The sequence below is a fragment of the Phyllostomus hastatus genome, unplaced genomic scaffold, assembly GCF_019186645.2.
Source record: "Phyllostomus hastatus isolate PE091 unplaced genomic scaffold, TTU_PhHast_1.1 phas_contig_148, whole genome shotgun sequence".
Taxonomy (NCBI): Eukaryota; Metazoa; Chordata; class Mammalia; order Chiroptera; family Phyllostomidae; genus Phyllostomus; species Phyllostomus hastatus.
Window position 1 is genome coordinate 4076607 of NW_025333607.1, and position 16244 is coordinate 4092850.

The 16244-nt window shown below is 49.2% G+C and overlaps 1 protein-coding gene across 2 annotated transcripts in view; it reads left to right on the top strand.

The window, feature by feature from the left end:
- The first annotated feature begins 5811 nt into the window (after positions 1-5811).
- The window catches only part of TARBP1 (TAR (HIV-1) RNA binding protein 1), a 64737-nt gene continuing 54304 nt past the window's right edge, over positions 5812-16244 (top strand). For both annotated transcript variants that reach the window (XM_045860419.1, XM_045860425.1), the window contains exons 1-5: positions 5812-6711; positions 10293-10390; positions 11814-11883; positions 13988-14193; positions 15362-15414. In XM_045860419.1, coding sequence (XP_045716375.1) covers positions 5826-6711; positions 10293-10390; positions 11814-11883; positions 13988-14193; positions 15362-15414 — 1313 coding nt within the window. In that variant the 5' untranslated portion in view covers positions 5812-5825. The remainder of the gene's footprint in view (positions 6712-10292; positions 10391-11813; positions 11884-13987; positions 14194-15361; positions 15415-16244) is intronic.

The window sequence follows — 16244 nt, forward strand, 5'->3', positions numbered from 1 at the left end:
GAAGCAGTGCCCATTTTAAGTGGGGGAAATGGAAGAGTCGATTAAAATGTGAGGCGCTGTTGTACACTCAGGTCTACAGGCGCACTGCTCCGGATGAGAAGGGCACCGGGACAGCCATCCACAGAGAGCTCCCGGGAAGATTTGGCATGGGTGGGATAGGCAACTGACACCCGAAGACCTGAATTATGTGGGTGTCTGTGAGCCGGAGCAGGATGGATGCTCAGCTCTGAGGGCCAGAGGGGTAGGAGGGAGCACCGCTGGGGACTGGCCCCTCAGAGGCCACCGCTGGCCACTGACAGCCACAGGACAAGGCACAGGCAGAGCATCTTCTCAGAATGGGACGTATTTGTCTCCAGAGGAAACAGAACAAGGCCCCCTTTGGGTGTAAGGGATGCAAGAGAGTCAAATGCATTAACGCTGGAGCTGCAGCCAAGGAGCTGAAGAGAGGGTGGCCGGAGTAAGGCTCGTCCATCCTCGCTCCGGTTCTTGGCATTCAACTGGAATTCATTTACGATGGAGCAGGAAGCGTACGAGGAGCAGGGGAAGCAACTATTGTAGACCCAGCTCCCAGGACACCTCTGATGCAGCCACACATCCCCCTGAGGACCAGGAGGTCGCCGGCAGGTCCCACACTGCTCTCCCCTGTTGGTCCGAGCAGCACTGTGCCGCGTGCTGAACCAGGCAACAAGCACTTCCGCTTTCAGACGCTCCTGTTTCAAGCGTAATGACATCACTGGAAATGTTCTGACTCTCCAACTTGTGACACTATCACTGTAAAAATGTATTCTTACTCATCCAGTGTTAAGTACTTACTGAGTCGCTACCATGGTTCTGGTGTGATGTCTGGTGTGCAGGGTACAAAAATGAATTCAAGCAAAACCCCGATTCTTAAGTAGCTTCCTAAGCGGTGGCCAGAACGTACACATTCATCCGTCCGCACAGCAGTCATTCACTGTGTGCCCTCCAGGTGCTGCACCCCGGGGTGCAGGGGTTGGGCAGGCAGTACCCGGGCGTGGTGACTGCGCGCTTTTCTTTCTCAATGTTTCAGTGGTAAAACAGCAGAGTGCACAACTCCTTATCAGACATCTCTGCTGTCTTTTGTTTTTTTTTGTTTGTTTCTGGTGACATTGGGGCAGCTTATTTAAGCTGTCCATTCTCAGCTTCCTCACTTGCAAAATGAAAAAAATAATGGCACTTCATTTCTGAGTTGTTTTGAGAATAAAATGCTACTGCATTTTTATTATCATGTCTTCTGTATAATGAGTCTGATAAGTACCGGCCACGATTTCTGAAGCTGAAGTCAGGGGACACTGAAGCAGCAGCTGGTGCAGTCAGCAGCACTGGGAAGGCGTCTGAGAGAGGCTGGGAACACGGGTCGTTGCCGAGAAGTAGGAGACGGCCATTCGAGCAGTGAGCATTTCTGAGCATGACACAGCTACAGGTGCAGGCACTGAGGTGACGAAAGACCTACTCCCTGAGCCCTTCCCAGGCCTCAGATGGCTCGGGGGCGGGGGGCGGGCAGAGGTGTAAACCTGCAGTTAGGACACTGTGTGACAAATGTCGTGTTGGTGATAGGATGTTTGGGGTAACTTAGTGGGGGTAGGGGTTGGTGGCAGGAGTGAGCCAGTAAGAAATGACTTTCTGCAGAGATGATATCTGAATGTTCCCTTAACCACCCCCCGCCCCCCGCAAACTAATCAGGTTGTAGGCCTTCCCAGCAGGTATTTGAAAGACAAAGTGAGAACACACGAGTTTCAGGGACTTCAAACTCCAGGTGTATAGGGGCATGAGGAGGACGGGTGGGGAGAAGTGGCAGGGGGGCCGCCTCACCAGCATCTTGGATGTCCTGCTAAGAAATTCAAACCTTTCCTGAGGGGCAGGGATTGCTGATGGTGCGATTTTAGGACAATCCCACTGGTGGCGACAGGAGGTGTGTGTCGGAGTGCAGAGTGAGTGAGGCAGAGGTTACTGCTGTTAGCTTCTGAACACATGAGAAGAGTCTAATAAAGTAAGGTCTCAGTGGGGGACACAGAGGAGGGGACGCTAAGAGATTTTGAAAGTTGCACAGACAGATTTAAGGAGCACCTCTGTGAGACAAGGAAGAAAGTCGGAAGCCTTTTGGCCCCCAGGTTTTCTGACTTGAGCAACTGTGTGAATGATGACTGTCCCCCTAAATAGGAGGTACCCAGGAAGAAGTCCGTGAGGGGGGGTGAGGATGATGGGGGAACAGGATCACGAGGTGCAGTCTGTCCTGAGTGATGTTCAGATGGAGGCCCTGGCGGGCAGGTGGGTAGATGGGTCTGGAGCTCAGGAGAGAGATCTGGGCTGGTGATGTAGGGTGTTTTGGTTTTTTTTTTCGTCATTAGTACATAAATGGTGGCAGAATCTATACTTTTAGTAAAGTCCCTTAGGGGAAATTGATGGAGGGAGAAGAACAGAATCCTGAAGATATAACTCTGGAAACATCAACAAAAACTGGTCAGGAAAAGGAAGTGGGGTCTTCCTCCAAAGCAATGAGAACAAACAGCTGGGGAGAAAAAAAAAATGCAGGAGGAAGGTATTGACAAGAAACCAGAGGAAGACAGGGTTTCAAGAAGATATCCTCAACAGAGTCAACTAAGGGGAGGACAAAAAAAGGAGCAGTTTCACAATTAGGAGACTGTGGGGGAGCTTTGTCTAGCAGAGCCCCCCATCTGTCATGGATGAGAACAAGTCTACCAAGACATGATCTGCTTGGGGAGGAAGGGTGGCTCATCTCTGCGAGGAGAAGCGCCTTGAGCCTGTTCCCCATGGGCTTTTACTGGGTTCGATTTGCATAGGAATACAGGTAAAGCTCATCAGTCATTGTCAGGCAGTAAGGATCAAACAATGGATAACATTCAAAGAACTACAAGGGCTTATTCTGAGTTTAGGGTCAGTTAGCTAAAGGGCTATAAAACTTCGGGAAACAAACTCATTTCGTGCTTGGCCCCTTATCAGAAAAAACTGAGGACATTTTTAGCAAAGCAGTTTTCACAGGATTTTATGCATTCTCTCTTAGGCCTGATAGCCCTAGGGAACCGCCCGTTCCTGCCCAGGCTGCACCGCCTTCTGTCATTGTTTCAGGCTTAAGTCAAGCAGGGGAAGTAAGGCAGGCAAGAGATTAGGAGACTTCTTGCAGACAGAATGAGAACTCAGCCTTTGTCAAAGCCAAGGGGTGAGGGTCCACCACCCGCTTTTTCTATAGTCTCCCAAGTCCTTCCCTGATGGCCCCATTATGACTCTGCCTGTCTTAGATTGTCCCTCCCTTGAGCAATCTTACTGGTCATTGGCCAACCAGTCATCTGCCCGGGGCCAGGCAGGATGAAGTAAAGTGGGCAGAGGTGGCTCCCCAGCCAGTAGGATAAGCTTTGTCTCCTTAGTGGCTTATGGTCCCAAGGTCTTTCACTCAGCCTTAGCCATGGGGGAGAGGGGGTCCACAGCTTCTGAAACCAGGCAGGGTGGTTTCCAACAGGAGACCAGTGCCCACCTTGGAGGATCAGGAAAGAGGCGGGTGTGGGAAATATCCAGGCAGGAAGAAGGACTGCTAGGTTAGGAGGCTGGCTGGCACTCACCAGGTCCCCAGGAGCCATCAGTGCACGCTCTACAGGATGGCTTCAGTCTGTAGGTAACGGGGAACACCTACATGGAACAGCTTACTATTATTTTCTTAATGTGATTGTGTTAAATGGAGATAAAGCGCACACATAGCATAATGCATAGATCTTAAGGGCTCAATTGAAGGAGTTTGGAAAATATAAAACCATCGCCCTAATGATGATAAAATATCTCAACCTGGCCAGGTGGTTCAGTTGGTTGGAGTGTTATCCTGTACATCAAAATGTTGCGGGTTCGATACCAGTCAGGGCTCACACGTAGGCTGTGGTTCAATCCCCCATCAGAGCGCGTGTGGTGGGCAACCAATCGATGTTTGTCTCACATCGATGTTTCCCTTCCTGTTCCTTCCTCGCTCTCTAAAAATCAATAAAAGTATCCTCCGGTGAGGATTTTTTTTTAAAAAGTGATTTCCATCACCTCGGAAAGTGCCCTGTTTCAGTCACTCTGCACTGCTGACAGATGATTGCGGCTCTCATTTCTAACCAATAGGTGACTTGCATTATTTACTTCTGCATAAATGGAATCATGCAGTAAGTGAACTTGGTGTCCCCGGCTTTCTTGTTCAACACCGTGTTTCTGAGATTTGCACATACTGCGTGGGTTAGTGCTTCATTCTCTCTTGTTGCTGAATAGCATGATTATGTGACTAGATCACACTTTGTTTATCCATTCTTAACTGATGGACATTAGGTTGTTACAAGCTCTTGATTGTGATGAGTAATGTTGCCAAGAACATTCTTGTACGAGCATTTTTGTTAGCATATATTTTCATTTATTTTAGGCCAACACCTAGGGGTGGAAATGCCAGATCATAAAGTAGGTATATTTTAACTGTTTTAGAAACAGTTTTTCAAAGTGATTGGACCATGTACGCACTCACCAGTAAGGTGCGTATGTAAATGGTCACTCCACATCCTTGGTCCTTGTCAGGTGGTGTTTTCGATCTTTTAAATTGTAGCCATTCTAATGAGTGTGAAGTGGTGTCTCCCTGAAGATTCGACTTGCACATCTCCAATGACCAGTGGTCCTGAACGCCCTTTCAGAGGCTACATTTGCATACCCCCATTTGTTAAGTGCTCAGGATCGTTGCCTATGTTCGTTGACAGACATAGGAAGAGCCCACTGTTGGGGGAAGCTGGTATTTATGGCACATTGTATGTTGAAGGTGACTGATGTTGCCGACACATTCTAAATGGAATAGAACAATAGAACCATTTACGCATAGTCCGTGGAGAAGTGAGTGATTGAAATATGGGGAAAAAAACTTGCAAGTGTGTGATGTCAGCTAAGTTTAAATTTAAAGAACATGTAAAACCAAAATTAAATTATATAAAATAATTTCACATTTGAAACCTTTAAATTATCCCTTATCTCTTGTGTGGATTACATGGCAAGCGCTTTGAAGGCCGGAGTGTGTTCCCTCCTTTGATTGAAGGGGAGTCTTTACCGTGACAAAAAGCCGAGAAAACCCAAGCCACGGGTGCGGCTTGCCGGGGACGGAGCCGGGAACCACACCAGGACCGTGCACGCTAACGTAGTTCTCTGTCTCTGTATTTAGCAGTAGGTGCTGTCAGATATACAGAACACACTGACACGCGGGCTATTTTTGAGACTGTGTGTAGTCAGGTCCGCAAGCCAGAATCGCCGTGGGCACTTGACTTCAAGCGCTGGTGTGGGCATCGTTTTCAGCCCTACCCCTGGCACATAGCTATAGTGCTTTTCAGAGCCTCTAAGTCATTTTTGTGCTTTCGTTATTTATTTTTATGCAGATGTCAGCCACCCATGCTAGACTTCGTGTCAGCTTCTTTGCGGGCGGCAGCAGTCTGCAAGTTTTTGAAGATAAGCTCCCAAGTGATTGTGATGAATCTTGTGTACCTGTGCCTCACAGGCACACCTGACGATTTAGGGCCCTCGGGCAGGCCAATCTCCAGTTAAAAGTCGATGGAGCTGGTACAGACACTGCATTGACGTTTTATTAAAAACTAGTCAAAAAGGGGTAGAAGGTCTAGGCTCCTGGCAGGGCAGGTGGCCCAAGCCTGCCCTGCGCAGAGCGGGACCAGGCCTGGGCTGCAGCCGGATCGCTGCGGGCGCGTCCCTGGGCCAGCCGCGCACGCGCACTCCCTCGCTTGGGCCAGCCGCGCACGCGCAAGCCTCCTTTGGGCGCCAGGAGTCGGCGGCGCGCGTGGCAAATGGAGTGGGTCCTTGCGGAAGCGTTGCTCGCGCAGAGCCGAGACCCGCGGGTCCTGCTCGCGACGCTGTGCCGCGGGGAGGCGTCCGCCGAGCGCGTGGAGACGCTGCGCTTTCTCCTGCAGAGGCTCGAGGACGAGGCGGCGCAAGGCGGCGGGGACGCGCTCCCAGAGGCGGCGCGCGAGGTCGCCGCCGGGTACTTGGTGCCGCTGATGCGCGGCCTGCGCGCGCGCCCCGCGGGAGCCATGGACTGCGACCCGCCGGCCCCGCACCGCCGGCGCCTGTTGACGGCGGCGGGCGCGGCCCTCCGTTCCTGCGCGCGCCTCGCGGGGGGCTCGCAGCTGGCGACCACGCTGGCCGAGGAGGCGCTGCGCGACCTGCTGGCCGCGGGGCCCGCCCCCGGCCTTGAGGGGATCGCCGAGGTAGCCGTGGAGGTGCTGGCGGCCGTGGGACCCTGCCTCCGGCCCCACGAGGACGGGCAGCTGCTGGAGCGCGTGGCGCAGGCCGCGCTCTCCCTGGCGCTAGCAGGGGATGGGGAGGCGGCGGCGCTGGCGGCCGGGAGGCTGCTGCCGGCTCTCGGCAAGAGCGACGGGGCGGTGCTGCGGGCCGTGTGGGGCGGGCTGCTGGCGCCGTCAGAGCCCGGCCGCTTGGGTCCGAGGCTGCAGGTGCTGAGCGCCCTGGCCGAACGGCTGCTCCCGGAGACCGACGAGCACCAGAGAAGCCCGGACGCGCGATGCTGCGCACGGTTCTGGCAGACGGTGCAGGCGGGGCTGGCGCTCGCCGAGGACGCGCTGACGCGCAAGCGCGCGCGCTACCTGCTGCAGCGGGCGGTGGAGGTGTCGGCTGAGCACGGCGCGGACTGCAGCTCTGGACCCCGGGAAGGAAACGGTATCCGCCTCTCTGACCGCAGCCCAACCCTGCTTGACTTTGTGGGAGGGAGGCCGCCTGGGTCCGAATACCAGCCCCTTGAGGTCGTCTCTTCCATCCAGGGCGAATTTGGTTATTCCCGTGGTCCCCATGGCGTCCGAAAACCTGGGGACCCTCATGTACGCGGGCGTTCTAAGAAGTGACCCAAGTCACTGCAGCCCAGACAGTGCATTTCCCAACCGCAACCCAGAGCGAGGTGGAATGCTGCCTCCGTGGAATGACTTAGGAATTGGACCCACGCAGGATTTCACAAAACCAAATGTGCACTCTGTCGTGGAGGGTCCCTTGTGACAGACAGGAAGGGCTAGCTGCCAGCAGAGTGGAGGAAAATATCTGGACGGACCATGTGAACTGAGTCCGGAGTGTTGGAATGCTGTCCTAGAAACCATCACTTTACTTTGAAATTTCACTTGGTAATTTAGGAGCAGGATTACTAGTATTTGTTAGATATGCAGTCCTAAGTCAACCTACTGAAGGTATTTTTGCCATTGATTCAATAGAATGAGTCAGATTTTAAGTAATTTTTAAAGCATTCTGAGCTGTGTTCCCTACACGTATTACAGAACAAGAGTAGATGAAATAGCAAGGCCTCCTTTTTACTTGGCATGTTAATCTCAATTGGCTGGCTCACTGCAATGTGTGAAAATATACTTGCATTGTCTTCAGTCCAGTTTTGAGCTGTCAAAGTCCTAAATAGATTGATTCAAAAATTGTCTCATAGCCAGTTCCTCTTTTTTCAGCTGTGGCTACCTATTCGTTTATTGCTGGTAAAAGATTTTTGTCCGGCGGAGGTCGTGAGCAGATTAAATTTCCACAAAAGTTTAAAACATTGGAGAGTAAATTTTTTAACAGTGCACAGATTGGTGACCATTCATCCCAGGAGCGTCTTCATTGGAAAACACTGTCAGGATCACCGAAGTTAAATACTCCTTTAAAGAGCCAGCCGTTCTGCAATGTTAAAACATAAGCTGTAGCCTTTCCGTACTTGCTGTCCACGTCAGGGCAAAACCACCTTCACCTCTTCAGCTGATTATTTTGGCATTGGCCCCTATGTCTTGAAATAAGGTACTTATATCATAAAATCCATTGTCATAGTTAATAATTTCCATCGAATGGGAGGTCAGCATTTACAGCACTGTGGTTATGAAAATACTATTCACAGGCGGTCGATGTATGTATTATACACTACGCTGTTCTCCTACCTGAAAGATTTTCCTAGAATTATGTCCTTTTCAAATTTGTTTATTCTCTCCTTATCTCTTACCACCTCCACCTCGTCAGCCCCAGAGTCTTTGCTAGTTGGCTACATCTTTCCTGTGGGAAATCAGATCATCAGGCTTCTGGTCAAGTTCCCTGAATGCTCTCCTGGAGTCCTCTTAGATGTGCCTTCACCATCATCCTGAGGATTGTTGCCTTCACCCGAGCCTGGGGTTGGCGCCGTGTCCTGGAGTTTCTGGCTGCTTCTTTTTTGGTTTGCTGGCTTGTTGCAGTGCAGTGCATGTTCCCTGGGGTGCCTGCAGCTGCCCACAGTCTGTCCCAGGAGCACCTGGGGAGGTGTGAGGGGAAGAGCTGGTGCGTGGTCTGGACTCCCCGGGGATTCTCAGGCTTCTAGCTCTCACGCTAGTCCACACCTGGCCTTTAAAAACTTGTCAAAATTTCATTTTGAAACTGCTATTTTGGTGTCCACCTCTTCCTCTTGGGTTCAGCTAAAGGTGGGACAGCTTGTGTGTCCTGTCTGTTCTTGGAGAAGCTTTCTGTTCTTCGGAATTGCCGTGTGACTAGAGCTCTCAGAGGTTTGGGATGTCATAGACTCTCCGGCTTTTTCTCTTTGTCAGAATGGCAGCAATGTTCTCGGGGGCTTGTCTGCATCCTTGGCAGAAGCCGAGACCAAGCAGCCTCAGTGCTTCTATTGTGACCTCACGTTTGATTGCTGGTTTGATTGGGGGTAGGATTCCGGCTTGGAAAACATTTTCACCCAACATGTTAAAAGCATTGATCTGTTGTCTCAGAAAACAGGACATTCATGGTTGCTGTTGCAGAGCCTGAAACCACTCTGAATCGTGTTTATTGACATGTGATCTGTTTCTCCCCCATGGTGGCTGGGAGGGTGTGTGTCCCCAGCGCGCTGCGTCCCTGTGCGGGGCACTTGCTGGACCTGCCCTCCTGGGAAATCGGGTTCTTCACTTGGGGGAATTTTTCTTGAGTTGTCTTGATTTTCCTCCCTTTTTACTTTCTGTGCTGTTAGACTTTCTGTGCTGTTTACTTTCAGTCTGCTGGACTGGTCATCAAAAAGCAGGTTTTCTTTCATATATATATATATATATATATATATATATATATATATGAGAGGTTTGGGATGTCATAGACTCTCTCTCTCTATATATATATCTATATAGATATCTATCTAGATATCTATCTAGATATCTATAGATATCTAGATATCTAGATATCTAGATAGATATGTCTATCTAGATATCTAGATAGATATTAAGATGTTAGTGAAAGTTGTTTTTGTTAGTTGAGAGTTGTTTTCTTTTTCCTGCATAGTTTTGTTTCCTCCAAATTTCCTTTTGTCTGTTTGTTTTCTTATGGATCTTTAACATCGGGGTTTCCCCAGGTGGCCCGGTGACCCTTAGATGCCTGTTGGTATGTACGAATCAGGAATCGTACATATCAAATCTCTGGCTCGAAGCTTGTGAGTGCACTGTCAGGTGCTCTCCGATGTTGGAGTTTTCAGGCCTTCCCTCCGGGGCTGGCCAGACTCCCTGCAGGCCTCCCAGTCTCCCGCTGGGCAGTGTCCACCTGGGCAGACAGACTGCTGTCTGGGACCTGCGTGGCTGCGATGGTGCTGGGGCGGGTGGGAGGGGGTCTTGGCACCCAGGGTACGCACCCGTCCACCTGATCCCGGTTTTCCTAGGGCACTCACCCTGACCTCAGCGTGTCCCGCGCATCCCAATTCAGAGCCACTATGTTACCTTCTCCAGAGACTAGATTCCAGTCTCTTTCCGGTTCAGGGAAAAAAGTGCAGGAAAGAGCCCTGGCACCTAGACTGTTTCTTAGACACACGGAGCGAAATCCTCTTCCGTTTAGCTTTGCTTTCAACTCCACTTACAGAAGCAACTGTTGTGTCAGCTCCTTAGGTCTCGGGTGATCTTAGAAACCAAAATCTTCTTGGCTTTCCTTGTGCCGACTTAATACTTAATTTTCATGAGCCTGCTTGGTTTTCTCTATTCTCCTGGGCTTTTGCCATTGAGAAACCCTTTACTGATACAGAGAGGTTCTTAGGGAGAAAAAGTAGAGTTTGTGTTAGTCTCGTTCTTACCCAGAACTCTAAAACAGTTATCTTTATATATATGTGTGTGTATTTAAAAAGTCTCCTTTCAAGATTCTTGTTCACCCAAGCCTCCGGTCAAGGCTTTGACCCGTGGCCTCTCCTCCTTAGAGGGGGCAGCATTTGGTGATAGTGGCCCAACTTTAAGAACTACTATTGGTGAGAAACTTAGGAAGTTTGCCAAGTAATTTTCTTTTTAAAATTGTAACAGGCCCAAGTCTGTTTTGGTGGTCTGAGAAGAGAAAAGACGAGCTTCTGAAGTTTTGGGAAAACTATATTTTAATTCTGGAAACTCTAGAAGGAAACCAGGTAAGTGGCTTCCTATTTTAACAAGTCCTACGTGCAGCCGGCTTTTATTCTCTGAAACGTTCTGTGAAAGCAGCGCGGAAAGACCAGCTTGGGTCTAGCACAAAAGAACACAAGTGAACTAAATCGGCATAAATGCAAATTTAAGATCGAGTGTAAGCCCAGGAAGTGAAAGGTTACTTTTAATTGACTGAAATTTTCATTCATAGAATTTAGTCTTATTTGATCCTCTCTTGACATTTGCTCCTGAAGGGTTAGTTTCTCCACATTATGAGTAATCTCCAGAGAAATACACACTTAGGAAAATTTTACTTAAAGCGCTGCTGAGGTAAATTGTTATTAAGTAAACATTTGCTCTTTAATTTTGTAGGTTTTCTTTTCTCTTTTGACGTCGTTAGATCTGTGCAAACCTAGGCCTGAGAATGGAAGCTTGAACAATCATTTTCAGTTGACTTTGAATGGGTTTTTGTGGAGTCATGGAATTTTTGAGTTGAGAGGAGTCTCCTAAGGGACTTCATCTACTGCAGTGATTCTCAAACTTGAACATTCATTCGAGTCACCCAGGTGGCTCGTTAAAGTATAAGTGCCTGGGTCCCATTCCCAGAGTGCCTGGTTCGGGGGGTCTGAGGTGGTACCCATGCCCTGGAGTGTTTTATACGCTCCCCAGGGATGCCTACGCTGTTGCCCTGGCGACCGTGCTGGGGAACCCTGGTCTAGGAGTCCCCGGCCTATAAGCTGCAGACCACTAGGGGGCCAGCCAGCTGGGGAGTCACGGAGGTGTCCGTTCAGATATGCGTTGAGTGCAGACCGAAATAATTACTGACGTATGCTAAAATATATATAGATGTGTATGTGTATTTGTGTGTGTGTATAATTGTAGAGATGAGGAGTAAAGAAAAAGCATTTCCAAAGTCCTTAGTCAGTAGATCCATGAGACCTCCACTGTTCGTTTGGAAACTCTGACTCACCTGTATTTGGAAGGATATATAAATTAGACTTGTCCCTGCAACATAGTCTCAGTGTGAAGGACATTGAACCCTAAGGGGCTCTGCTTCTAAATGTGTGCCTTTGAGCAACCTGAGTGACGGAGAGAATGCATTTCAGCATCTTCTCCTCTTTGTAATACACTGGTGTCGTCAGCCCTGTTTCCCAGGACGGTGGAGGGTTTCTTGACACACTGTGTGCTAGTCACTGTGTGGATGTAACATTGCCGTCACTGTTTTCCAGGTTGCAGTCATCGGCTTTATCCCACTCTTGCATACTTGAATTTGTATCACTTAAAAGCTGGAAGAGTCGGGCACCTTCTGCCTATTTTTCACATGGGGGTGGGAGTCGGAAGGTCTGCGCTTGTATCAATAGTTGAAAATTCCCTTGAGTTTTTAAAGATGATCCTTCATTTCATATGTCGTTTTGCTTTTGTTTTCAGATACATGTTATAAAGCCCGTTTTACCAAAGCTAAACAATCTGTTTGAATATTCAGTGTCAGAGGAAAACGGTAATGGTTACTTTTAGTTTGACTTTTTAAAATAACATCTGTAGTTTTTTCCCCCCGATCTTATTACTAACTCTTACTCGTTATAGAGAATTGGGAGAAACCATGAAAGTGTAAAGAAATAAGAGCCTGCTATTAACATTCCAGCACATACCTTCTGCACTGATTGTAACACTTTGTTGGCGATTAGCAGTCTATCCAAATACATTTGCATATGTCCCGTAGGTAGCCTCGAGAATGCGACTTGAAAGGGCCGCGGAGTTTTCTGATTTAGAGGTATGGGCAGTTTTCTAAAGTTTTGATTACGGAAAATTTCAAACATACGCAGAAGGAGAAGATGAACCCCATCACCTAGTTTCAGCCGGGCCGGCTGGGGCCAGCCTGTGTCTCTCCTGGCCTCTCCTAGAGGGGTCACCCTCTCCTGGCCCCCCCCACCAGGGGGAGTAGCCTCTCCTGGCCCCTCCCACCACATTTCCAGAAGCACGTCCCAGGACAGCAATGTCACTTATTCTGTGGTTACGTCAGGGTACATTCTTGAAAGATAAGGACTCTTTGGTAATGTTTTAATGGCGGTATAGTCTGCATTTTTAATAGTAGCTCTTTGGTATTGCATATTTTAACCACTTTCCATTCTTATTTTCTTAATATATCTGTTTCATTGTTAGAGTTACTTTTTGGGGGTTTCAGTTCTATATGTTGGACTTCTTTGGAAGAGGAAATCGCAACATACAGTTTTAAACGTGGTTTTAAGCCCTTAAGCAGTACTGTACTATTAGAGCTTTCTAGGCTAAATAAAACGAAGCTGGAGCCTCCTAAAATTATCTTAGGGAATTAGGTTTAGATTGCTGAAACAGCTAAATGCCAGCTAACAGTGTTTTATATTCATATGAACGATAAAATCCTGCCGTACTGTGTTTACACGAGAATTAACCTGTGTGGAGGGTTTAGCGCCTAGTCTAGGAAATTGCACTCGTGATAGTTTAACCCCTTAGGACTTGAGCTTTGTTCAGCTGATTGCTGTGGTGGCTTCCTGAGACACTGGGATTTTTCACAGACCGTATTTTCCCACCTGGGGCTAGATTTTAATTGAATCCTGTTGCAACTTCACTTAGGCATTTACTATTAAAATGATTCTCTTATTACCACATTTTGCCCACAGCCCTTGGCAAACGCAATCAAATAGCAGTGACAGGTTTTGAAAAATTATCATTGTCAAAGCGCTGAACAAGTATCTTGGTGTAAATTACAAATAATGGGGCAATTTATTTATAGAATGCCATGAATTAAAAATGCTGAATTTTTTCTAATAAAATTAAAATATGTGTCTAAAGAGTTAGCAGTATCTCTGAGTTGCATATTTATCCCATCCCCCCGCCCCCACTCAATTAGATATTTACTTAATAGATACTTAGCACTAGGATAAAGTGGTGAGTCAGGTGCCCTATTTTTCACTTGACTTTGTGTTTTCCATGAAAAGATTATTCTGATGATAAGTTCTATGCAAGCAGCAAACCAGGGGCGGCGGGGGAGGGTGCAGTGAGTGGGGCCGCCCCTGGGAGAGGCCAGCGGGGAAGGCCGCCTTAGGAGCGGCGGGGAAGCGCCAGCGCAGGGCGCACACTGTGTGCAGATGCCCCGGACCGGACCGCTCAGTGCGGGGAGGCCGCAGGGCCCTGTGCGCGGGGTGGTGGGCGTGGGGCCGGAGGGCGGCGCCGTTGTGCCCCTCAGCTGGTCCTTTGTTCAGACTTCGTTCTGCGAGCTGTGAGAAGCCGCTCATGGGTTTCAAGCACTGGAGTGCCGGTTTCAGATTTCTAAATGAAAATTGGATGGAGTCAGGCGGGGGGAGAAGAATTGGTTGGAGTCACCCCACATGTAAAGTTCCGACCTGTGTGCAGGGGCTGTATCTAATTTCTGTGCACGCGGCAGCGCTGACGTCTCCTGCCGTCTCTCTAAGTGAAGCTGCCCGAAGCTGGAACGCTGGCCGATGCGGCGTTGTGGTTATGACCCAGTTATGAAGCGCCCTCGGATGCGGCTGCACGCAGACCCACTGGGTGGTGTTGCGGCGACGCTAACGTGCTGTGTGTGTGTGTGTTTGTTTATGACCACACAGTCCACCCGGAGAAACCGGATGCGGGGCTCCTGTGTCAGCCCGAGACCTTCCCCGAGGGCCGGTGGCTCCTGCACCCCTCCTGGCACTTGTGCATTTACAAACGGATGTTTGAGAGTGAGAACAAAATCCTGACCAAGGAAGGCGTGATCCACTTCTTGGAGCTCTATGAAACAAAGGCGCTCCCGTTTTCACCAGACGTTTCCGAGGTAACGACAGTGTGTCCTCCCCTTGCTCCCCATGTCCAGAGAAGGGGGGCGAAGGCGTGGCGTTGCGTTTACATGGTCGTCGAACAACACCCTAGGCCTCGATGACAGCAAACAACATTTCGTAGATAAGCAAACACCAGCCCTCGTTCTCGAAGCTTAGCTGTCATTGTGGAAAAAGCTCGGACAGGCTGCCTGCAGCATTTCTACTGTGAAAGTGGTTCTCTGGTGTCAGGGTGATAAACGCCGTGAGGCAGAGGGTGCACACCGGGGTAGGAGGGGCTCGGCAGTGATCTGTGTCCCCAGTTTGGGCCAGTGAGTTAACACTGTCTGTCTACTACACGAAGCAGAGATCGCCTTTTGAGCTATGTTTGTTATACGTGTGAAATAGTGGTGTATCTTTTACTAGCATCTGTACTGCTCTTTGTCAGAAATCACACAGAGCAATGCGACTGTGAGGGTCACAGCTGTGATTTTAAGTCTTACGTGCCGTGTGCGTCACGTGACCACCCGGGACTCACCTCTGGTTTCGAGGTGAGCCGAGTACACTTCCCCAGCTGTCTGACAACGGGCCCTAGTGGCTCGGTTTATAGTATAAGAAGAACAATTTATTATCCACCGTCACTGCCTTTAAAACCTCGCACACTCATCTGGTGCACAGTAATGCTCGTTGGTCGGGGACAGTGCCGTGTCCCTGATCTCTTCCCAGTTCCCCCAAGTGTGCCACCGTGTTACATGCGCCCTGTTTCCCCCGTTCCTCGAGCTTCCTGCTCTCCCTGCGAGCTCGCTGCTTTGACCAACATCTAGGAGTGTTTTTGAAGATGTAATTCCCCCGCCTCTGTCTTCCAGGCACAGGGGCTCATGTTTTCTCTTGGGTATCTTTTCGATTTTTCTTTGCTACTACATGTTTCTTCTTCCTTCTTGATCCAGCACAAACTCTCTGTTTTAATACATTTTTATCAGTGAGGAAATTCTGTACTTGTTTGTTGTTCTGGTGAAACTAAGGGACGACCCTCGCAGACCATCCATGGTGAATTGACCTGCGGTGTGATAAGAGGTCAGCTATGCCAGTCCCAGCTGGTCCGCAGCCCTGCGGTAGGAGGTGCAGTTAAGGCACGTGGGCTTCAAAATTACGATGACGACTCAACTTCAAATACCTTTTTTCTTTTAGTTTATTATCGGACCGTTGATGGATGCACTTTCAGAGAGCTCTCTATACAGCAGGTAAACAAACGTGATGTTACTTAGTAGCAATGCGGTCATATTTATTTGACACATAAATTTACCATGTTTATAATAAATGACCAGGTTGTTTGATGCATTTGGTCATAATGTATGTTACATAGTAGACATCCAACTTTTTCTTATCGTGTCTTCTCTTCCGTGTTTGTTAATCTTCTTGCCTTTCTCATAATGAGTGTTTCTTTATTTTTCTCCTTTGCTACCTGAGCCCTCCGTTCCTGGGGCTTTGGAGCGTACGTCTTCCATAGCTTCCTTTCTCCCCCCTCCCTTTGCCCTCTTGGAACTTGTAGTGACTTGGGCTAAACAGCCTTTAAACGTTTTTTCCCTTTTTCTTTTAACTTTTTATTGTGACTTCCGGAAAAGTTGTGAGAATCGTGCAAAGAATCCCCACTTGCCTCTCACCCCATTCCCCACGTGTTGATGTTTTGCCACGTCTGCTCAGTCGCTGCCCCATCTCTCCCTGGGGGGCGCTCCTGTTTCCGAGCTGTCTGCCGAGCGGACTCGATCCACGCCTTTCCGGTGTCTGTCCGCGCCTCCATCCGCCTGAACTGGAAACCGCGGTCCACACCCACACACCCAGTTCTGTCCGGCACCACGCACACGGGGTTCGCCCTGACTTCCCCCTTCCCTGCCCGACGGTGGCAGCCACCGCCCATCACAGGTCCTGGGTTTGCTGCCTTCGTCCTTTGGAAAGGCTGATGCAGTGGGGTGGGGGGGTCTGTCAGTGTTGTGCCTTCCCAGTGTTTGGGCGTCATCTCTCCTCTTGAACTATCACTGTAAACATTTCCTTTGCTTCTGAAATTAGGTTGTCT